We start from the raw sequence: 23,703 nt of genomic DNA on the forward strand, positions 1-23,703 counted from the left end.
CGGAATCATGACATATCTCTAGTTCAGTGACATTGCTTTTTGCTCTGCAGGTTGCTGTCTCAGGAATCGGCAGATAAGGTGGAGGACCCTGCAACTGTAAGTTCCATTTTTAATCAGTTTATTTAACATTTACAGTGACCCCAAAAAAATTCTGACACACTATGCATGTAACTAATCATTAATTATTAAGTATTAATGTAATACCCTTTACTAATGTTGTACTAATTGATTGGACCTGTCTGAGTGTATGTCCCCAAATGCTCTGCCCTGAACGTAAAGCAGCTATGCCTATATGGTTAGAAAGGTAACTTGGCTGTATCTACTAGCAACTGTGTGTAACTCTTATGAGAAGTTAATAGTAATCTGACTTTATTCTGTTCTGTTTTTACAACGAAATTATTTTGTTATCTTGTTTTTGTTACAGATGAATGAGGCAGATGCTTTAGCTAGGTCCTTTTGAAATTTTACCATGGCGAGGACATATGTTTGTTATTTGTAATGGTTTTATAACCTTCCCTATTTTTTTAAACAGCTCTAGGTTTCTTACAATCTTTGGAATTATACAGATGATTTACTTTTGCTCAGTGATCGTTAACCCAAGTGTCATCATTTACTCACACTCTTGTCAAATCAAACCCGTGTGTCTTTCTTTCTACCGCAGAACACAACATAAAATATTTTGAAGAATGTTGGCAACTGGCCCCCATTCACTTGCATTGGTTGTGTTTCCATACAATAGAAGTGAATAGGTGCTACCCCTGTTCAGTGACCAACTTTCTTCAAAATATCTTCTTATGTGTTCTGCAGAAGAAGGAAAGTCACACAAGTTCAAAAAGACAAGAGGGTGAGTAAATAATGACAGAATTTTAGTTTTTGGGTTCACTTAACTATCACGTTATAGTATTAGTCTCTTTGTATTCATTTTAAAGTATTAGAAATCATTATGTATGAAATTTAAGCCGCTGCATTCAATGTTTCTGTGACATGTGTCATTGGACGTTTGGAGAATACTTTGTCTTCTGTAATCGCACTGGTGGTCTTCAGGCCATGAGAAATATTGCTGGTGCAGGGTTTATTTTATGCTTACGGCATATTTAACTCAATCTTATATTCAAGGTACTTTAAAACATAATGTAATATATTATAGTCCTAAAAATGCTGTTGCACCATGCAAGATGAGACTTGCATTCACACATTTGACTAAACACTATAATGGCCATATAGCCATTAAGCACTTACTGAAACACTTTAATAGTGTACTATGAGATCCAAAGCTCTGTACAGTACCTTACTTTTCATGATTGTTAATGTGTCCAACACAAATAAAATATTCTTATTGTTTTCATTGTTCTTATATTGACTCACTAAAGCTTTGTGTGACTCATCTATCCAGTTATTTATTTGTAGCTCTCGTGGAATTAAAAAAAAAACATTCCAACATGTTATCCCTGTACAGCCATCAACTACTTAATGACATATCCATGATACATTCTTACAGATATATCTTTAATACATACTTCATAATAGTACAAATATAGTTATTTCATAACTTTTTCCATCTTAATTGGTAACTTGCCTCTTTCCCAAAACATCTAGAATATGGGACACTTGTAGCCATTCATATTATGCAGCTAGTGTGGTTGTCAGATGATCATAGTATCAGATCATAGTATAGACCCACTGACCAATGGGTTAGTGCAAAAATATAAACTGCAGTGTGAAAAGCAGTGAGCAAACAAACACAGCCAAACTTCCGTCAGCCGATTAAAGCGGCATTGATGGGCAGGGTCTTTATCCCGCTGGCTCTTCGTTGTTAAGCTCTCGAGTGCAGGAATATCCGCCCCCCTTTTGAATTTGGGGAAGTATGGGATATGAGAAACCCACCCTAATCCCACTAACGAAATAGCTTGACATTAACTGGAAAAGTGTTTATATAATATAAAATGGACAAATAATAAGAAATATCTTATCAGTTCTTTTTAGTTGTTTTAAAATGTTGTTCAATGCTTATTTTTCTCATTTTAAATTATTAGTCATCCAGAGGTCCCCTTGGAAGTCAGCTGGGGCCTCGGCCTCCCTGTTGAGAACTATTGATGTATAGACTATAGGCAAAATGAATAAACAAAATCCTTTGGTTTATAGCTAGTGCAATATAAATGGCCCTTTTAATCGATTTAACATCCATGCAAGAAATGTTCTGATCACCGTCTCCCCTAAAAAAACACGTTAAAAACCAATACTGTCTGTCTTTTATACGAAAATTAAATCCTGTGCTGCAAGTATTCGTATAGGGTCCTGCGGATGTTATTCGAATGCAGACCTCTCGAAAGGCCTAGAAAGCACTCCACCCTAAATACAAACCCTTTCAGGTTAGATGTAAACTGTAAAATATAGTTAATCAAGGCTTTAAAAAGAAGGCTTAAATTTCCTAAACTGGCCTTAGAAGAGTCATATTAGACTTAAATATATTTCACAGGTCAATTTCGTCTATTAACCTTTTCTAATGAACATATTTGTGTTTTCTTACTTTGCATCTTTGCTCCCCCTGTTGGTGACCTTTCGAACTGCTCATAAAAAGATACTGTAGCCCATGGTTAAAAAATACACCCTTTTGAATCGTTCTTTTTTTCATTTACCCAGTTTAAGCAAAATGTAGAAAAAGGTCACAATTCTTATTTTTTAAACCATATTTGCTTTTTTATTTTGACAAAGAAATAAATAAAATGTCATGTTTTTATAAAACGAATATGGAATAAACGTAACGTTATCGTCTGTTGGTATGGACACAAATATAGGCATAATAATTGTTACAGTTATCTTATATCCTAAATGTATCCCTCTATGCATAGAACCTTTCCGTCTGAAATCAGTGTGTCATTTTTCCAGAAATTCTTAACTTTTTCCGCGGGGAGTGCACAAATTTACACAGGGAGTGGGAGGACAAGGCTGATACCGAAAGCTTGGCGGACATAGCAACAGGAACTTAGGGGGGCTTAGGGGGCGGGCTTTTGCGAAGGGTCAATTTCTTCACTAACCACCAGGGGAAGACTAAAGCCTTTACGATCGATTAACCTTAACCCCTGCATCATTGAAGAGATCTGTACGAACTATTTATATTTAATATATCTTCACACTTTCATAAAAGAGAGTGCACCAGACTATCGCTGTAATTGAATACATTAGTCCATTGTTATACGTACTACTTTATTTCCGGTCGACACGGAAGCTTTCCTCGCTGTGTACTGCTGTCAACATGGCGGTGAATCTCACTGAATTGGCTCTTCCACAATTAGAGGGTTTGAAAACTCAGCTTGACCAGGTATTTGCGCTATAATTACAACCACGACCGATTTCACTTTAAACTATAACATGCTCTGATATTTTTTATGTCCGTAGTTTTCTAACTTGCACGCAATGGACGTCATGCTGTCAGAACGCATGCTGCTAGTAGCATTACATCTGTTTTAGTGAAGCGAATAACCCTCTTTTAATGACCATTATGTCAATGAATTTGAGGGCATATAGGCTGAATTCATAGACCTAGGTGAGATTACCCTATAGTTTCATGTAGGAAACATGTAAGCTATCTCTATTTAGTAGTAATATTGTATTCTAATGTTTGTAATACGGAACGGATTCACAAACATTACTGTATACTGGCCCGTGTCTTTCCTCTTTTTTAATTAGATCGACTCGTTTTATTTGTTTCTTTTCTAAATTCATTCGTGCTATGTTAACAAATCTTTTTTTCTTCTAGGAAACAGAGTTCCTGTCATCATCCATAGGTCAGCTAAAGGTAGTTCAAACAAAATATGTGGAGGCAAAAGACAGTTTGAATGTTCTTACTAAGAATAATGAAGGTGAGTTTAATGAGATGCGTTTTGTTAATTCTGCCTGAATCTCATAATCTGTTGATTTACCTGTTTCTGTCCTTTTTGTCGCAGGAAAAGAACTGCTTGTCCCTCTCACCAGTTCTGTATCCTCTTAATAGTCGCCTTTTAAATGTAATTTTAACATCAACGTCCAAAAAATTAGAATCACTTGAGGTGTTTGTGTGATTTGTGTTATTGTTAGTTTTTCCCTTAACTATCTTATTACAGATGTATGTACCTGGAAAGCTGCATGATGTAGACAATGTCTTAGTAGATATTGGAACAGGTTACTTTGTAGAGAAGGTAAGCAAAGATCTTATACATTATAGTTTCATTTAGCAAATAATTTGGTACTATCATACTTTGCCATCACTGGACTTTCTAAAGTATATTTTCTGCTGATTTTCTTTCTTGCTGTCTTTTATTTATTCAGAGAGTAGAGGATGGGAAAGAGTTCTTTAAACGTAAAATTGACTTTCTTACAAAGCAAATTGAGAAAATTCAGCCTGCCCTTCAAGAAAAACATGGAATGAAACAAGGTGAATTGTTTACATACTTATTTGGAGTTGGAAATAATTTCAGATTTTATGGTATATTATGTTTATATATTTAACTAACATCCTTGTTTAATCCTCTCTGCCCTCTGTGCTGCTCTCCTGAAGCTGTGGTGGAAGTTATGAACATGAAGCTGCAGCAACTGCACAGCCAACAAGCATCACAGTCTGCCACCATCAAAGCCTAAAAACAGTTATGAGCACCAGTATGGAAAAATCACAGCAGATTGTGTGAGAATTTATACGGTATCAGTCCAATCTGCAAACGTGAGACAGGAAATTGCTGCTTTGATGTCACATTCACCTGGAAGAATGTCCAGCCGTTGCTTGCGTTAAACAACTTTCACCTTATTCTTTTCAACATTTTCATGTTTGGTAAACATACAAACTTTGGCCTGGCATGTGGTCCTATGCATACAGCCTCCCAAGACTTGGATTGTTTTCAGAGATTCTCTTTTTGTGCAAAATTAAATTTTAGTATAAAAAATACGATACAAATATTTAGATCAGACAATTGGCTCAAGATAATGTCCTAAACGTGTATTTGTAGTATTTACTTGTACCTGCATTCACTACATTTATTTCCCTGTGACTCAAAGCAATACAAATCAGAAATGACTTGCTTTCTTCTGAACAGTCCTCAGCAGAAAAAATGACGGCCTATCAACAACTTTGTAACTACTGTTTGAGTAAAATCTTTCCTTGTTGGGGATGAATAAATTGAACATTAACATTTTAAAACCCTACATTGCGTCACGTGTTTCCATTCATTAAAATAAAGACGAACTAAGATAAAAGTACAGTGTATGCAAGTAAGCAGCATCTAGCAGAGTGGCTCACTCCACCCCAACCCCCTTTCGAAGCACTATGGTGGCTGACACAGGAATAAGATGTTAGCACATTCTGGCTTCTTTGGCTAAAGGAGATAACGTATTTACGAAAAACGCATTGTAGAGTTTGTTAGTTAGGGCTAACGTTACTGTAGAAATCACATGGCGAATCTCATGCAAGAGGACCCGCAGTTTATGTAACGTTAGATATATACATGTTGAATCCTAAGGTAATAAAAACTTAACGCTTTAATGTCTTTATTCACATCTGAATACATAGTTATGTAAATTTGCTATATTCGGTTATTATTGTTTGTATATTACCTTCTAGAACCTCAAGGGGAGGGGTTGAGAAAAAAACAATTCTACGTACAACGTTTTGCCACTAGATGACAGTGTGTTGAATTATTCCCATATATACCCTGTGTTGGTTGATGTGTAACTATGCCATCAAAATCCACTCATACGCAAGAAATGGCTTTTAAATAGCTGCCCCCTGTAGTGGCCTCTATGCGTGAAAGGGTTAATAAAGAGTGCACGCGAGTTCAGGTGTTAAGACTGCGGTAATTATATATGGATTATTCGCTGTGTCATGGTTTGCAGGAGTTGCCCGGCTGCAGTTTCGCACAGCGTATGTCGCTATGCGGCGCGAGCGCCCGCTGGTTGCTATGCGGTGCAGCGCGTGTTGCACACTGTTGCCAGGGAAGAGCGAGCGCGATGGAGGGGGTGGTCGCATTGTCTGTCGGGACGGTGGCGGTGTGTAAATTTCTACCGTCTGTCAGGAACGCTCGCTGATCCGCCGGTTTGTGTTCTTAACATGAAAGCATAATAGTATGTGTAGACCAATACTACAGTTAGATTCGCAAGCTTAAGTTTCAGCACAGGTTGCTTGTTTCCCGTCGTTTCGTTCGAAAGAAGACAAGACGAGCCAAACCAAACCTAACTAGCTTGAGCAAGAGCTTGTTGCATTCAGCCGGCGTGAGGAGTGGCAGAGCGAGCCAGGAGGTGCAGGGCGCTTGAACGCGGATCGGGTCGAGAGGGGCCAGCCTTTGGAGAGCGAAAGGCGGCCGATGACTTCGGAGGGTACCAGTCAACCGCAAAAGATAGAGGAGGTCGAGCTGGGATCAGTCGTTCGAGATCAAGAGGAGAAAACCGACGAGGACCAAGGCGGCATGGTAAGCTCCGGCCTGTGGTGCTGAATCGGCACAACCAACTAAATTTAACCCTCCCCGCGATATTTCCATGTTTGTTAGTTAATCGCTCATTTATGATATGACATTTAAAATGAAAGCGTTTAGACCACATTATGACACTTATGACTGTTTATCGAACTGTTACTCGAGAAATAAGTTGACTAACTACCTGTTTTCATGCAAGCTAGGCGCATTGTTAATCCATGTCAAGTTATTGATCAACTGAATGGATCCACTCCATTGAGAGTAAACTAACGATCGTTTAGTTGGGATTGTGTATTAGCCACGTCAGTTTATCCGTTTTTTTTTTACTCTGACATTGGTAAAACGGCATTGCTAGGCAACAGACATTTTTAACCAATGGCTTGTCCACATACATTACAAAGCACCTTTTTATACCCTGGTCCGAGGAGATCTCCATTATGAAGCGCTGCTAGTACCGATGACGTCATGGTCGAAAGTTTGGAAGTTAATCACAACCTGAGAACATTTTGCGTTACAGTTAACTCGTGTTATTATGACAATTAACTACATTTTAAAATATAACCAGCTAGAAACTTTATTACCTTTATTTTGATAGGATTATCATATCAGCAGCAGCACTAGCATTTAAATACAAAATGCTAGTGGTGATCTAATGAACCTTTCAAATGAAATAAGTTTCTGGTTCTGTAGATATGTTATAGATATATTACACATATAAGATAGATATTTCAGTCTCAACCCAGATTCTTTCACTTTGCCTCCCTGGTAGTCTAATACCCATTTTGTTATGAGTGACAGCAGTGTTACATTTTAAAGGGATTTGATGTTCTTTGTCATCATGAATCGCAATATAGGAGGAGTATTTAATGGTATGTGACAGGATCTGTTGTCTACATTGCATGTTACAGCATAAATAAGGTCACCTTAAAAACAAGAAGCCTTTCATTTCCTTAAAAAAAGCACTGCAATCTTATTTAGCTTATTCTTGTATTAATATGATACATGATGGAATATCATTTTGTTACTATGCTACATGTTCAAACTAATTTTGTACTAACTCATTTTGTGTTTGTGTGTTATATTTATACACTAAAAAATACTACTACCAAATACTATTGGATACAAATGTTTTTACACTACTATTACCACACTATAAAATGTTAAAACAGCCTTTTTTAAGCTACAGCAACATTTCACTATTCAAGAGTGTAAAGGGATAGTTCACCCAAAAATTAAATTTCTGTCATCATTTACTCACCTTCGAGTTGTTCCAAATCTGTATACATTTCTTCGTTCTGATGAACACCGAGAAAGATATTTGGAAGAATGCTTATAACTAGACAGATTTTGCCCCCCATTGACTACCATGGTAGGAACAAACACAATGGTAGTCAAAAGTGCCCCAGAACTGGTTGCTGTGCTACAGGTACATACTTCAAAATTTCTTCTTTTGTGTTCAACAGAACAAAAAAATGAAAACTTATTTTTTACCACTATGGTATTCTATGGAGAGCAAAACCCATCTGGTTATTATAACTAAAGATACTTCCAAATATCTTTCTGGGTTCATCAGAACAAAGAAAAGTATACAGATTTGGAATAACTCGAAGGTGAGTAAATGATGACAGAATTTTCATTTTTGGGTGAACTTTCCCTTTAAATAGTTGAAATGACTTTTGATGTCCTTTTTTTTACAGTGAGGTACTCCAGCTTTTGGATATGGTTGTAGAAAAAATGCCTCAAAATAATGTTTAAAATCACATTTATTTACTTAGTTGTTTACTAAGTAAATGTAATACTTGGATAACATACATAGCATGCCTGACTAACCACCACAATACACAATTGTTTCTCAATTTATTGCATAATTATTGATCTTCCTTTATGTTTATTTAATGTTTTAACTGCACTGCCCTCGATTTACAACTTACAAATGCACTGACATCTAGTTTACCGCATAAATCGCTTTGGATAAAAGCGTCTCCTAAGTGACTAACTGTAAATGAAGTCGCCACCAACCTGTCTTTTTGAATTAGGATTTTATAATGTTATTACACATTATTGTATAACAAAAGAACAATGCTCAGTTTGAAGTTTTAATGGTCAGTTTAATTTTTCGAAACAAATGTGATTCGATTTATTTTATTTTATGAGTACTTTCATTCATTTAGTAAGGGCCTGTCTAAGCTGTCGCCACGTGCTCAGCAGTGCGTTCGACTAAGAGGTTTCAGTTCCGGTATGTCGAACATAATTTTGACCGACCTACGTCTACTCCAATGATAGTGGGTTCTTTTTTACGTATTTTGGTATGCACCAATCCCGTATAAGAGGGCGGGAGATAGTAAAAGCGTGCTGCCGCATGTGATCACAAAAGAGGCGAAGGAAAGACGAGCTTATGGCCAATCAGGCAGACGCCATAGCAGCCGTCTGATTACGCAGAGCAAAGGGGATTGTAGCAGATGAGATGAGTGGCGGCGAAACTCTTTGGCAGTGAATTTGCGCTTTTGGTTTTAGCAACGAATAGTGGAACTCACGGTCACGTTATCGGGAGCTAGATTATTCGGATACGAGGTGTCTAGCGAGTGATAACGTTGTCGGGTAAAAGGACCATGCTGTTGTTTGTAGAGGTAAGTTAACGAGGTCATTTTGGCGACCGCGAATGTTCTTCGCAGCTGCTGCGTTGATTGACTTCGACGGCGCTTGACATGCGTTAAACAAGGAAATACTTTAACTTAGTTATGTAGTACACTCACTATGTTTATGTTGTTTACAAATATCTACTTTGCGATAAACAGTTATGCAGAGTTGAAGTGTTTATGTGGTCTTGAACTGACAGTCGACCCTGAAAGATCCACGTGCTCGCAACAAATGCTAGCTATTAGCCAGCCTCTTATTCGTTATAAAGCAGAACTGTTTGGCACATTTCATGATTTTATTTGCTTGCAGCAACATTGAGTTACAGTTACCTCGAATTTCCTCGACTTTTAATTCAACTTCTCTTCAAAAAAAAAAAACTTGAAACGTTAGCTCCTTCAAATCCAATCAAGCTAGTCTGGTTAACCCGGCTGGCTCTCATATAACGTTACAGGTTTGTGGCTCTTTGCCCTGAAGTCTCGCTCTGGTTATTCGAGTGGACGTGGATTACTAATCAGATTAAATGAATGAAAGGCCACACTTTTTAAAACCTCCTGTCTGTGTGCATTGAGTGCTAGTAATTGAATGGATTTATCCTTTATCGAGCGCCGTAGTACCAAGTTGAAAGGAACAGTTGTTCTATATGTTTAACGCGAATTTGCTCGGCCACTTCTTTCCAGCGTTTGCTCTGATGTAATTTTACGTTACATGAAATGCGATCAGTTCAGTCTTGTGGTGTTTGTGTGCCCCCACCTTGCTCTTCAGATGTCCTTCGCCAAGGTTGTGCAACAGATTCTGTAGTAAATGCAAAATAGCAAAGTAAAGCAGTTGCCTCAGCGTGCCTCGTGTCATTTGAAACGGTGATAGCGTCGCTTCTGATTCAGTTAAATGCAGTTGTGTGTGCTGAATACATTAGGTGTTGCCCACCACACACAAAGCTGTGTGGATAATTATTTGCTTGTTGCTTGGACGCCCAATTTCATCCAGTTGTCAGTTACTTAAAATAAATTTAATACATAACTCAAAAATAGGCAATCATAGCAGCAACAACAGTCCTTAAGATGACGTTGCACAATTCGGATTACAAAATGTGGTCTTTGGTCTGCTGCTTGTTTCTTAGTGTGGGAATTCAACCAAGTTGTTAGTACTTTAACCCTGCTGATTTTTTTAACCTTGTTTTCAAGGTGACCACCAAGGGGGCCGGTCTGAATCCCAATGCTAAAGTGTGGCAGGAAGTGTCTGCACCTAGCACCCAGGCTCCAGAGGCAGTCACACAGACTTGCCAATGGCCACCAGCAGATTCTCACACTGAGGAATCGGAGGGTATGTATATTGTGCCAGTCATTTAGGGCTGTTATTTTGAAGTCGGTGTTTAATGTTAGACCTCATACAATAAGGGAACTGTTGCAGTTGCAATTGCACATGTATACTATTCAACGTAACATCAGTTTAATATTGGCTCAAATTTGTGTCCCAGTGATGATCAGTATCGCGCTTGGAAGGACCCAGAACCACTCTTACTGTTGAGACCTTTTTCTCATGTCTCCTCTGTTTCACATTCTTCATTCTGTTTTCTGTTCTCTTCTAATTCTTTTTCTAACTTTCTTGCTCTTACTTGCTCGCAGTGGAGTGTGTCTCTGCCCTAATGACCGTGAGATTATGAGATCTGAGGGATGAATTATGTATTCATGCTTTTTAAATTTACTTAATGGATGAGTTATGCACAACCCCAAACTTACCAAGGTTTCTTTGGTTTTCCAATATAAGGATTTAAGGAGTTTGAAGTTGGCTATGGTGACTTGGATTCAGCCCCTCCTTTAGAGTGCAGCATGTTGAATGGTTTGGAGTCTGAAGAACTGGATTACCCACTCTACGAACCAGGTCTGAGAGAGTCACACACCCACTGTCACTTTTTTTCCATCAGTGTTGCTTAGTGACTGATTGTCTCTGTGTGTTGCTGTTAACCCACAGTTGAGGGTGAGGTGGTTGAGGAGCAGCCACTGTCTGAGGAAAGCTTGAAAGAGTCGCTGAAGAAACAACTGGAGTTCTGCTTCTCCAGGTAACGCCCACAGGTCATCCAGACACGCTTAAACCTACCTTCTGGGATTACGTAATGGCTTTTTACATAAGCGCCTCAGAGACGGATGGAAATGTATAGTTACAATCACCTGAATGATAACGCCATGCTTAGTTGGTGCTTGAAAGATGATTTTGCATTTTGTAATTAAATGCGATCAAATAATGGACCTGCCCCAGTGGATGTGGAGATTAGGTTGAGATCAGGTACTGCTATCTGTTGTTATTTTGATTGTTGGTGAGCAGTTGTTGCACAGGTGTAGTTGAGTAATAGGCCACAGGAAAATTTGCTATAGCGTATTTTTGCCTTGTGTGCTTTAATACTTAAAGACAGATGCTGCATAATATATTATAATTGACAGGAATGTTTAATGTTAACCTTTCCAAAGAGCTTCCAGTAGAAGATACAGTGCCTTCTAAATGGTAACAACCTGTTGCTATGCAACAATCAGCTTTGTGTGCTGCACGGTGATGCAAATAGGAGCTTGAAGATGTCATAGCTGTGCTTCACGAATGTGCAAGGTCTGTTGACCAATCAGAATCGAGGACAAGACCTCGCTTTTAGAATCTTTATTTCACCCTATACCGAACACGGTGCTGTTTTCTTCTGTGTGCCAATGTTAAGTTGATAAGCGCTTGTCATTTGTTGTAAGCGCTTCACCTCTCTTAATACTTTTTCAATGTGTTTTGTAGGGAGAATCTCTCGAAGGACCTTTATCTCATGTCTCAGATGGACAGTGATCAGTTTGTACCAATCTGGACCATAGCCAGCATGGAGGGGGTCAAACTGCTGACAACTGATATGGAGCTGATACTTGAGGTTCTACGAGGTAACAAAAAGATTAGTACTGAGTTTTGTCCTGTTTGTATTACTTGCATGTTAATCATGTTTTCTGTTCTGATTAGCCTCTCCCATGGTGCAGGTGGATGAGAAAGGCGAGAAAGTACGGCCAAACCACAAACGATGCATTATCATCCTCAGAGAAGTACCGGAGGATACACCTGTTGAGGTAAGACCTCATTGTTCTTTTTGTTTTACATTGTGATATTGTGTTTACATTCTTAAATTTCTGTAGAAGAGACTATAGGCTTACTGTCACACTAACCATTAAGTCACACTAAATTTTTCATGTACCTGTTGTCAAAAGAAGGTTATTGGTTTGCTTGACTTCAGTTCACTTTGCATTCACACACATTTAAGTGAATGCTTGTATGTAAGATCTTTGTTTTAAATTCTGTAAATAGTTTTATATTGCCTTAAAGGGATATTTCAGAGGCAAAACCAAATTTCCCCATGTTTTACTGACCCTCAAGGCATCCTGACTGAATATGACTTCTTGAAGAATAATGCAGTTGAAGTTATAATACCACGTATCATTTTTCTTCCAAGCGGTAGAATGAGAGTGAATGTGCGTTGACTTTTTGAAGCTCCAAAAAGTGTATCCATCAATCAAAGAAATGCTCGACACTGCTCTGTGGTCTTAAAGGTCCTCTTAAGTGAATCAATGCTTTTTTTTAAAGAGAAATATCCATATTGACAGCGCTATTAACAGTGTTGTCTAGCTTCCGTTATCCCTCTGCTGTGCGTCGACCTGAAGCTTGTTTTTCCGGCAAATGACGCAGGCGTGACGAAGTTTTGGTGTCGAACGCGGCCTTTATGTTCCAATAGGATGTCTGCTCTGCGCGGGAGCTTGCGTCACCGTAAAAAGCCTGGAAAAACAAGCCTCAGGTTCATGCGCAGCAGAGGATAAACGAAGCTAGGCATCAACTCCGACTGCATTATTCTTCAAGATAGTCATATTCAGTCAGGATGCTTTGAGGGTGAGTAAAACATGGGGAGATTTAGTTTTGCCTGTGAATTATCACTTTAAGTTACTTTTTAATGAGAAATTGCAGCCAGGATTGGTTATTTTCTTCAGTTACCCCAATGATGATCAGTATCGCGCTTGGAAGGATGCAGAACCATTGCACTCCCTCTCTCTCTCTCTGTCTCTCTCTCTGTATTCTTATCTATCTGTATTCTGTCTCTCTCAGTGCAGTGGATTTTGCCCTAATGACTGTGAGATTATGAGATCTGAGGGATGACTGGCTGATAGTTTTCAGTAGTTTTCACTAGTTCTCCTTTTTATGTGTGAATGAATGCTTTCCTCTGTCTGATAGGAGGTGGAGGCCCTGTTTAAAAGTGAGAAGTGTCCGCCGGTTATCAGCGTGGAGTTTGCACACAATAACAACTGGTATATCACTTTCCGGTCCGACACAGATGCACAACAGGTTTACAAAAATGTTTTTTGGAATGACAATTTGTTTTAGATTAATTGTAACTCTAGTGTAAATGGTGGTTTTCTGTATTAACTTGCATTGTCTTACCTCACAGGCTCACAGATATTTACGCGAGGAAGTCAAAACCTTTCAGGGCAAGCCTATTATGGTGAGTGTTCGTTTAACAAACAGCCATGTCTGTTGCTAGGTCAGTTGTAATTTAAGCACCCCGTATGTGAACGTGGCCGGCCTGCACCTTACATGCTACCAAAGTCACCTTGAGCTAATGACCACTCAGTCAGTGACTTGTAGTTTGATAAGACTGATGATTTATAAGGGTTGGAACACACTGTTTCTTTTACTTAATATCGTTCTGTTTTTGGTTGTGTCATACCTTATTTGGTGAACAATTTAGAAATTTCATTCTGTCACACTAGTGTCTCAGAAACAAGTTTTAAATATTTGCATGTTCTGTTTTTGATGTAGGCACGCATCAAGGCCATCAACACCTTCATCGCGAAGAACGCTTATGGGGCTGTCGACTCTGCTGTGTACTCCACTCCTCCATCACAGTTCTCGTCTCCAGTTTACCTGCAGCAGGTGTATCAGCCTGCCCAGCAGTACCCTCTCTACAGCCTGCTGCCTCAAACATGGACTCCCTCACCCACCCCTTACTTTGAAACCCCACTGGTAAGAATTCGGCTTTGAGTAAATTTTTCCCCCAAGTTAAAGTATTAACTGATATTTTTTGATGGTTGATCTTATTTGGTAGTTGTGAACGTACATGGCAGATTAAAGCAGCAGGTTTTATTGACCCAGTGATGATACACTTGACGCATAGAGGGAATCAAGGAGAGATCAGATAATTCTGGGAATTCATCACTCATCACTTTTCTCCTCTGTCTCTCCCTTCTCTCCATCTCTTTCTGTCTTGCTCAGAATCTCTGTGACTCCCATCCTAATGAGCGTAAAGATTATGAGATCTGATGGGTCTGCAATAGAAAGTTCTGACAGTAAAATGGGTTGAATGTTTGCGATGACAGGGTCCCAGTGGGGGACTCTTGAGTGTGATTGCTAGCCATGCTACAGCGAAGAGTAGAATAAAGAGTTAGCCAGAGCTGTAAGGAGATGTCTGCTTTGGAAGTAGTTACCATGACAAATGTTATTTGGTTAATTTAGCTTTTCACATTGATATAAGGTACTATAGGTTTGGGTCAGTAAAATGGGAATTTAAGGCCTGTAGGCTAATCTTCGCTTATGATCCGTCCCGCAGGCTCCATTTCCCAACAGCACATTTGTAAATGGATTTGGCACAACAGGAACCTACAAAACTGGCTCAGCTCCAATCAGCCTTGCACGTAGCTACCCCCGCAACCGGTAAGATCCCTCAACTTGTAGCTTTCTCTCTCCATTTTGCTATTTCTGTCCCTGTCTGTCTGCCAAAACAAGAAGTTTCTTCAGGCCTTTTTCCCAATAGGTGATGTTAATTTTTCAATTCTGACTAAAGGCGCAGTACAAATGAGTATGTATGTAAACTCCACCAGACCGTCAGAGGGCAACACTGAGCTGGGTTATTCACCGGCCCACTGCAAATTATTCATAGAAGTGTGGCTCCACCATTGCAGACGACAGAGATGACAATTAGCCACCCTAAACACATCTTTATACTCTCTTAAACTTGAATTATGTAAATGCAGATATTTTTCAAATCTCTTCACACAAATGCTTGTCAAATTAATTCTCCATTGTACTCAACAGTTTGTAGTGTTTTTGGCTCATCTGCTTTGACGTCGACTACACACCGTAAACTTTCTGTGTGTATATTGCCACCTAGTGGGCTCTTAACATTTCTCACACTTGGTCTGTAGTACGCGTTTCAGCTGCACAGTCTCAAAAATTTGGGCAGCGCGCTGACTGAGTGTTTTACTTTTATCTTAAAAATATATCACCTAGTTCTTTGTGTTTGCCTTGAGTGTCGTAAATGTGAATGTTGCGCTTGATGTGGGTTCAGTGCTGTCCTTGGTTGATTTGAGTACAGGAAGTGAGGCTCTGGAGGCAGTCTCACTCTCCTAACTGTCATTGTTACTTTCACTTTCTAGACTTCCACTTTACTCCAGAAAGAATGTAATCAATGCCTTCAGGTAGATGTCCTTTACTTACTTCTATTCATTTCTCTATTTGATCATCATCTCATGCACTTACCTCTTGGTGCTCTTACAACGCAAATGGCAAAATTGCGTTATGGTTATTTTTAGGGATGGGCATTTAAAGCAAAAATAATATTCGAAGATCGATGAGAACTATTCGAAAATTATTCGAAATTTGCACCCCTCCCCCACATGGACGCATTTACAGTATTACACACACACAAACGGAGAGAGAGAGAACATTTACGCTTCAAATCAGTATGACGGCACACTGCTTTATGTATTATGGAATATGCAATCTTGCGTTAAGCAATACATTAAAATAACGTGCTGAAACAAATATATTAACAACCGAATGACTGCACTTATTAACAGTACGTCGATCAGCATCAACCGCTCATAATGCTAGGACATTTCCTTGTAAAATATGAGCATGCACATTTATACCAACTAAAAAACAGCAGTGTGATTAATCAGGAAAATATATTAAAGCCATAAAGATTTTAGACAAGACTTAAAACACGTCAAAACATATTAACCGAATGACGGCATTTATTAACAGTTCGGAGCGATTTCATGCATTAATAGTTCATAAGGCTTCAGTTTCAATTGTCATGAAAAAGTTTCTGCAGTCTGGCAGTGATGGTTTTTCTAGACTAACAGTAAAATCGGGCTGAACAAACTCCATTAGATTTTTAAAACCCTCTCCTCCGACAAAGCCGATCGGAAGCATATCCTTAGCGATCATCTTGCTAGTTAGAGCCGTTATTTGCTCCGCCCGTTTGGGATCCAAATTGGTTGGTCTGACCATAAACTAGCAACCCATTGCTGACCTGTGGATGGACCTGCTGGGTGCTTCGCCCTGAAATGATTGTGCATCATAGTTGTTGATCCATGATAAGCCAGCTTTGCATTGCAGAGTTTGCACTGCACTTTATTCTCATTCATTTTATTAAAGGACCCCCACACACAACACATTTTTGATATCAATTTACTGTTTCCGTTATGCCACGTGGGTCTACAGTGTGCGTATCTTCGTTACCAATTCTTGTGGGAAAATGTTTTGCTCTACTGTCTCTTGATTGACAGCCTTAAGGTTTTAGGTGCGTTGTTATTGGCAGCGCCACCCTTTGGTTACATGAACGCGTTACACGTGAAAACACGGCGAGTTTTTTAAGATCGCACACACTATTCGAAATTCGATAATTAAATATACTATTCGAATATTCGAAATTTGTGACTCATCCCTAGTAATTTTAAATGCTATGTTAGGCCTGCATCTTTCAAATGACCACTTTTGATGATTCCATTTATTTGTGAACAACCACTGAATGTGACTGCATGCTCTTTATTAATGCAACAAAAGTTCAAATGGTAGTGTCTTTCTCTGACACTTAAAAATGCTCCACACAAAGCACGGAACTTGCCATGCAGGAGTAAATTTCTGAATGAATTGTCTTTACCGGTCAGTAACTTGTGTTCTTCAGACTGGAGCGGGCAGTCTGACAGTTGCCCTGCTTGTCGCGACATCCTTTGACAAAATCGCTTGCACACAGTTCACTATACTACACAACTTGTCAAAGTATGTTCTGTGCATCCTGGTCACGAGTGCACCATCTGAGAAAACAGTCAGCTTTTGAGGGTGGAGTTTTGAGATGTGAACTGAAAATGTTGTCAGTCAGGATTACTTGCATGGATGTTTTTTTTTCTTTAAATCATTTTGCAGTGTTGACTAATAATCCAATAGTTTTTGTTTATTTATAATGTTGAATGACACTTTAATTGAGTGTTTTGTTAGGGTTTCCAGAGTACACAGTACATTCTTTTAGCAGTCAGTTATAGGCAAAAGAGCAAGACAAAATATAAAAGCACATTTTGGCCATTCAGTTTATGCAATTATGAAAAAATTGGCTATATAAATGGAAGATATTTGAAAAAGCCAAGCGTTTCAATTTTATTCAGCATCGGTCAAGAATTTATTTCTGTGCATCAGTCTTTTATAAATTTGATCAAACTAAATAGTCTTTGAAGATAAAAAATATGCAATACTACTGTATAGGTACTCAAGATTAATACATTGGCAGAAACTTTGTTACCTCCTCTAAGGTATTTAAAAGATATTACTTGATCAATAGTGATGAAAAACCAGCCAGTAAGATCCCTGCATAGTTTGCTAGTAAGATTTTTAGGAATAGTTTTCCCAAATGTACATTTGTGGGGTTCCATGATTTGAAATACATTGTTGAAATGCGTGTAAATGACCCTAAACTTTAGAATGGTACATAATTTTCCTCTTCATCTTTTCCTCATTACTTTCACTAATTGGTATATGGGTCAAAAGTGCCAATTTAATACAAATACATGTTGCATTGCAACAACAAAAATGTAAATCCATTTACATTCTCATGAAGCTCAAATTATATAAACATAATGGGTCATCACTTTTAGTTGAGCATTTAAGATGTGAAATTTATATCCGCCTCATGTAGATTCTTCTCAGTACAGCCAAAATTAGGAATTTCTTAGACACCCATTACCTCTCGTCACATCTCATGTAAAACTCTTCCATCTGTGATGCCTGATCTTCACAACCAGAAATACTGTTCTTAAAACCCAGCTGGACAAATCTTTGTATTCTGGTTTACTCATCTTTTTTTTTCTGGCAGTGGAGCCCAGGCTGTAGTTACCTGCTGGCATTTCTGAGAAAGCTCAGTTTTTTCCTCTGTATTCTGTGCAGGAACCATGTGAAGCCGCAGCCTCGTGTTGATGCAGAGACCTTGTCTGGTGCCGGCAGTCCTCAGCCCCCATGTACGCCCAACTCTGACACCACTGCTTCCACTCTCACACCCCTATCCGAACCTCCGACTTCCCCCAGAGAGAACCACCACTCGGACTTCAGCAGCCGTGCCAGGTCTGTTAAGACATCACATGTGACACGAGCTACTTAAGTAGCAGAATGCTACTTTTTAGAGATGTGTATTCTTTTAGCTTTTTAGAGTATAACTCTACTTGTGAGCTGCACAAATCACCATAGTTTTTGAAATTCAAGAGGATGAAAAGGAAACCAGTTTATTTGTCAAGAAATGTTTTTTAATGCAGATCTAAACTGCACTTAAATGTATAAAAAGTGGTTAGAGGAGCAGATTTGTTGACCCGGTGATGAGAAACTTAAGCGCAGAGAGGGATGTAAGGAGTGATGTACGACTTTCTCTCTCTTATCTTGTCTCCTCTTTCTCCATCTCCTCTTTCTCCATCTCTCGCTTTATTTCTGTCTCAAAGTCTGTCACTCCTGTCCCAATGAGCATTGAGATTATGAGATCTGAGGGTCAAATGTAGAGCTTGTAAACTAAAAGTGGGTGTATTTGATGGTAAGATGTTTACCAATTTTTTATGTGTGCAGGAGAGGAAGCTATCGTGGCATGAGGAGGAGAAGAGAAGATGAAAGAGTGGTAAGTCCAGAAACATGTTTTTTATGAAAATGGGATCCGTGTGTTTCTCTCATTAACCGATTTAACACTTGCAGAGGCAATTTCCTGAAATGGAGGTGAAAGCGCCACCCCCTAAGTTTGACCTTGCAGCCACTAACTTCCCGCCATTGCCAGGGGGCGTACCATGCCATCTGCCAGGTGTGACCACGCAAGCGGAGTCAGCGCTGGAGAATTGCATGGCAGATGTAGTTAAGGGCATCAACAGAGACAAGGTATGTGATCTGCATTGTATTTACTTACTAGGTCTGTACTGATAGATGTATTATTTCTTATGGAGTCCTTGTCGTGTGTTTGGATATCACGCATATATTTTGTGTATTGTGAAGGTGATATCAGTGGTTTTATTTTTGGTAGTCGATCAAGGTCAGACAGGCAAACATATCCAACATCATTACTTTAAGCCATCTTTGTTTGTCTTTAGCCGGATGTGAATAAGCCAGATGTTAGTCAAGATCCTGGAACCTGTCAAGTGGACGTGCAGTTAACAACTTCTTCCTCTCAAGCCCCAAAGCTTCCCACCACAAAACAGGACATGCCTGCGAAAAGGTGTGAGCATGCATATGCATACCATTGGATCTCTTATACGTTTTAAAATAACCCAACAATGTTGAAGTCATATGTGAGATGTGTTTAAGTAAAATCTCCTCTCTATAGTGTGTCTCATCAAGTGAAGATGGAAGAAAAAGAGGTTCCGTTGTCCAATGCCCCTCCCAGCACTGCATCAGCATGCCCTGTCCAGCCTGTTCCTGCCCCCAAACCTTCACGCAGCCAGTCAACTACAAGCACTGCGACACAAGCATCCACCCCACTCGTTCCCACAAGCACAACTACACAGGTACACACCTTCATGTTCAACATATTGAACGCTGCAGTTGATCATGCTTGTAGTATAAAAAAAGTTTCATTCAAAATGTTTAATTGACGGTCTTTCCCAGGAACCCCGGAAACTCAGCTACGCAGAGGTTTGTCAGAGGCCACCTAAAGACCCTCCCCCTGCACCGGTAGCGCCGCCCAGCCCCACCCCTTCTCCGACCGCTAACCAACCGCTACGTGAGCTTCGTGTCAACAAATCAGAGTGTGTGGCCTCATCGCGTTGTAGCCCCAGTGAGAGACTAGAGAAAGGAATTGAAGGTCGGACATCCAGAGAGCAGACTGGCTACCAGCGTGGTAACGGACCCAGAGGGTCAGGCTTTAAGCTCAGAGAGCAACAGAGGCGGCCCCTTCAGGGTCGACGCTCTTCTCCACAGTCGGGATACAGCCGCCGCAGCGGAAAAGAGCAAAACATACCACCCCGATCGCCAAAATAATGCCTCATCCCCACTGTACAAGTGTGTATTATACAAACACAACGAGAGTATATAAATCTATATAGCTATATATAAATCGACATGTGAGAACTGGACTGTCACACTGTGGTGTTGAGGAACTCTGTCACTCAAATAACCATGGTATTTGGGAACATGATTCTTAAACTAGAAATTTAAGGAAGATGACAAACGTCTTACACTTGAAAGAAGAAACAGAGGCCATGCTTTCTGTATTTGTCTGTTGTTTTACAGCAATTGATTGGCTTGTGAATGAGTTTTGATTTTACTTGGTGTGTAAAGGTCCTGGCACTAGTGTACAGTTTATTGTACATTTTATTGTCTAATAATGAAAATTGTCCAAATCACACAAAAACGGCATGACACTGCACTTCACCGGTTTATATGTTCCATCTGTGTATGTGTGTGTATGTCCTGCTTTTGTCCAAGATAAGGCTGGAGAAAATGTTTTCTTCAGTGATGCTCAAAACGTCATTTTATTTTTAAAATATTAATGATTTGCTTTTGTGCAATTTGATGCACGTAAACAAGTTGTAGAGATGTAGATAAATGGCAAGACTTCAAAATTCATAGTCGATTATTAGCTTTGACCTGACTATTGTCCTTTGATACTCATCCATTCAAAAAGATAACCACTGAGCAAAGGAATATTGTTAGCAGTCTTCATGTCACAATTGACAGTGCTGACTGTGTGCAATCATGTCATGCTTTTATCTTTATTGATGCAATACAGCACAATCCCAACCAAGCACTTGCGCTACTGTCGGCAATGTTTCATTCACTGTGAAACTCTACCATAGTTGAGCTAAATTAAATTTGTGGACTGCTCATTCCATGAGAGTGAGTTGCAGTTTATTTTGTTAGGTGCATTGAAATGATTTGGAAGCACCCGTGCGATCTCCGGGTTGTCACACAAGTTTGAACAACATTGTTCACTGGACTTCATTGGTATTCGGTGACAAATAGCAAATTCCCTTTCACCTGTTTGTGCGCTACTAAATCTCAAAAAAAAAAAAAAATCGTCAGGAATTCCCATTTTATTTTACCTTAAATCAAATTGTGTTCTCCATATCTGGTATTCAGAAAGATAAAGATGGCACAGAATAAGACCCAACTGGAAAGTCATGAAGAATAGGCGTAGTAGTGCTAGACCTATAGACTGGAGGAAAAATGTGGACAAAAGTAGGGGTGTATATTCAAGGTGATTTAGTTGCGTGTTGTATTGTGTAATGTTGTAAGGTGTCATCTGTGATGGTCCTGTGTTTTTAATGACCGGGTCTGTCAGTAACCGAAAAAGCTCTAACTGTTTTTTTAAAAGAGAGAAATTTGTATAAATTGAGCCACAGTTCGTTTTTCTTCCCCTTTGGTGTGAAATTCTTGAGTGATGTTGGTGTTTATCAATCAGGTCTTTGTACAGTTTGCTTTCGTCAAGATTTTCATTTTGTTTCGCTGTAGAATTTTGTCTAGTTAGTGTGCTGCTTCCGTGTTTGTTGAGTCTGATCTATTGTATTTTAGGCCTGTACATTTCATGTGATATGATGTACCAGCCACATTGCTCATGACTTGCTTGTGTCCTTTTTTTGTTAAAGCAGAGGGGCTGTTAATTTTGTCAAGCCTGCAATGGTGGCATTGACGTCACTAGTGGCAGTCGCCACATTCTGTTTAGGGGTCTGAAGTTTTTAGTTAATGAAACATTTAAAGGTTCTATTTGTACTGTAAGGGGTCATTCAGACGGCGTCTAGGCAGCGCTCCGATATGTTTTTGTAAAATGCGCAGCCTAGAACTCGAGGGTCTAGAGATGCGGGTATCTGGACACAGCCACTATGCGTCACCTCTGCCATGTTGCAGTCAAATAAAACAGTTGTCATACCAACTTGTTACTGTATACAGAAGCTTTCAATGCTTGCCCCGCCTCCAAATTCTTCTGATTGGTTCAATGCTTTTGGAACTGACATTGAGCAGCGCTACAGTTTCAGCGCTGAAAGTTTCATTTTATTTTACTTGACACGTCGTCTTGAAAACGAGGTGCCTCAAAAGACTAGAGATGCGAGCTTTCCAGTTATACACATCTGTCAAATGCGTGTTTACATAAGGAGAAAATGGGAAAGTAGCGCAATGGAATGGAAAAATGCGTTCTGTCTGAATGGCCCCTTACACTGAAATGTTTTTCTGCTCTTAATCTATTATTTGTAATTTACGTGTATGGATTGTCCACAGATCCAGACCAAAGTCAAATCAGCAGAGAGACAATCTCAGGAAGTGCTGTTTAAGTGTACAAACTCCTTCCTCACTTTCATCATTCTGCCACAGGCAGGGCCACGGTTATATGTGCGAGGGGTTGTATCATGTTATATCATGGTTTCAAACTATTGCGTTCAATGTGTCTGTATGCATGTGTGTTTTAGTTTTATGAAACAATTATTTAGAACCTTCAAAAGGTAATGTGTCCTAATAATTAATTTCTCAGATTTTTGATAGTTTGAAGTTAATTTAGTGTTTTTTTTTTTCCTTTTAAATGCTGAATCTCTCTTAAACTTGATAATTAGTGTGGCTTTCTTGTCCTAACATATGTGTGTTCATATTTTGGGAAGTTATTTCAGAATTATTTTCTATGGCAATATTGTCTTTGGGCGCAAATTGTGTAGAGACTGCAACTAAAATGAAAAAAAATCAGTGGACCTGTATTTTTTTTTTCCTGAATTTATTGCTTTGATTCATATTTGGCTGTTTATATGACACGTGTCGTTTTGTTTCTGATCTATTCACCTGTAGGCTGTAAGCTTGTTAGACATGAAATGGTGCGATTATAAGTAGCAAGTTAGCCAAAAAAATAATTTAAAAAAGTATTCTCACTTGTTTAATCCTATAGGGAAGGGTAGGTTCTGTCCCAGGAGAAAGTGGGTTAATCTTATATGCTGAGTGAAGTATTTGAACAACATTGTTGATGTTTATTAACAACGTTCTAAAGCAAATGGAAGAAAAAATAAATGAAAGATTAAAATTGGCATTTTGTATGTTTTTCTTTAAATGCCCCAGTTAAATTGGTTAAGAATATCTTCAGATTCTTTTCTTTTTGGTTTTTACAAAATAAAATATCCCTTTTATAAAACTGCTCACAGTCGAGATTTTATAAATGACAATAAAGTGTGTTTGCTTGACATCAGAGGGTATTTTAAAATCTTTTAGGTTGAACTGTAAACTGTATGTTTAAGGACATGAACCGAATGGTGAGTGATACCGATGTCTGTGTTTTGTTGACAATGGGTGTGCACGTGCTTTGGTTCAGCCTACACCCCCAACCCCCCCCCCCCCCGCACGCTCCATATGTTTACGGAAACGG

At 39.1% G+C, this 23,703-nt stretch overlaps 2 protein-coding genes across 4 annotated transcripts; both read left to right on the forward strand.

Moving 5' to 3' along the window:
* The first annotated feature begins 3,029 nt into the window (after positions 1-3,029).
* On the forward strand, positions 3,030-5,172 carry pfdn5 (prefoldin 5). Its single transcript, XM_056750087.1, has 6 exons — positions 3,030-3,319; positions 3,758-3,860; positions 3,945-3,976; positions 4,101-4,175; positions 4,306-4,411; positions 4,535-5,172. The coding sequence occupies exons 1-6, from the start codon at positions 3,254-3,256 to the stop codon at positions 4,612-4,614; spliced, it is 462 nt and encodes a 153-aa protein (XP_056606065.1). The 5' UTR covers positions 3,030-3,253; the 3' UTR covers positions 4,615-5,172.
* A 334-nt stretch (positions 5,173-5,506) lies between these two features.
* On the forward strand, positions 5,507-23,368 carry larp4ab (La ribonucleoprotein 4Ab). 3 transcript variants are annotated; one of them, XM_056750083.1, is made up of 17 exons: positions 5,507-6,431; positions 10,253-10,391; positions 10,836-10,949; positions 11,040-11,127; positions 11,838-11,974; positions 12,051-12,154; positions 13,305-13,415; positions 13,519-13,572; positions 13,890-14,093; positions 14,677-14,780; positions 15,503-15,544; positions 18,288-18,461; positions 18,951-18,999; positions 19,074-19,250; positions 19,460-19,584; positions 19,693-19,873; positions 19,974-23,368. In XM_056750083.1, exons 1-17 carry the CDS (start codon positions 6,327-6,329, stop codon positions 20,343-20,345), a joined length of 2,280 nt encoding a protein of 759 aa, XP_056606061.1. In that variant the 5' UTR covers positions 5,507-6,326; the 3' UTR covers positions 20,346-23,368. The 3 variants fall into 3 exon arrangements, with proteins under 3 accessions (XP_056606061.1, XP_056606063.1, XP_056606064.1); XM_056750086.1 differs by lacking the exon at positions 5,507-6,431 and adding an exon at positions 8,832-9,061; XM_056750085.1 differs by lacking the exon at positions 15,503-15,544 and having other exon boundaries at positions 5,510-6,431.
* The last annotated feature ends 335 nt before the right edge of the window (positions 23,369-23,703 follow it).

This window comes from Triplophysa dalaica, chromosome 6, assembly GCF_015846415.1.
Source record: "Triplophysa dalaica isolate WHDGS20190420 chromosome 6, ASM1584641v1, whole genome shotgun sequence".
Lineage (NCBI taxonomy): Eukaryota > Metazoa > Chordata > Actinopteri > Cypriniformes > Nemacheilidae > Triplophysa > Triplophysa dalaica.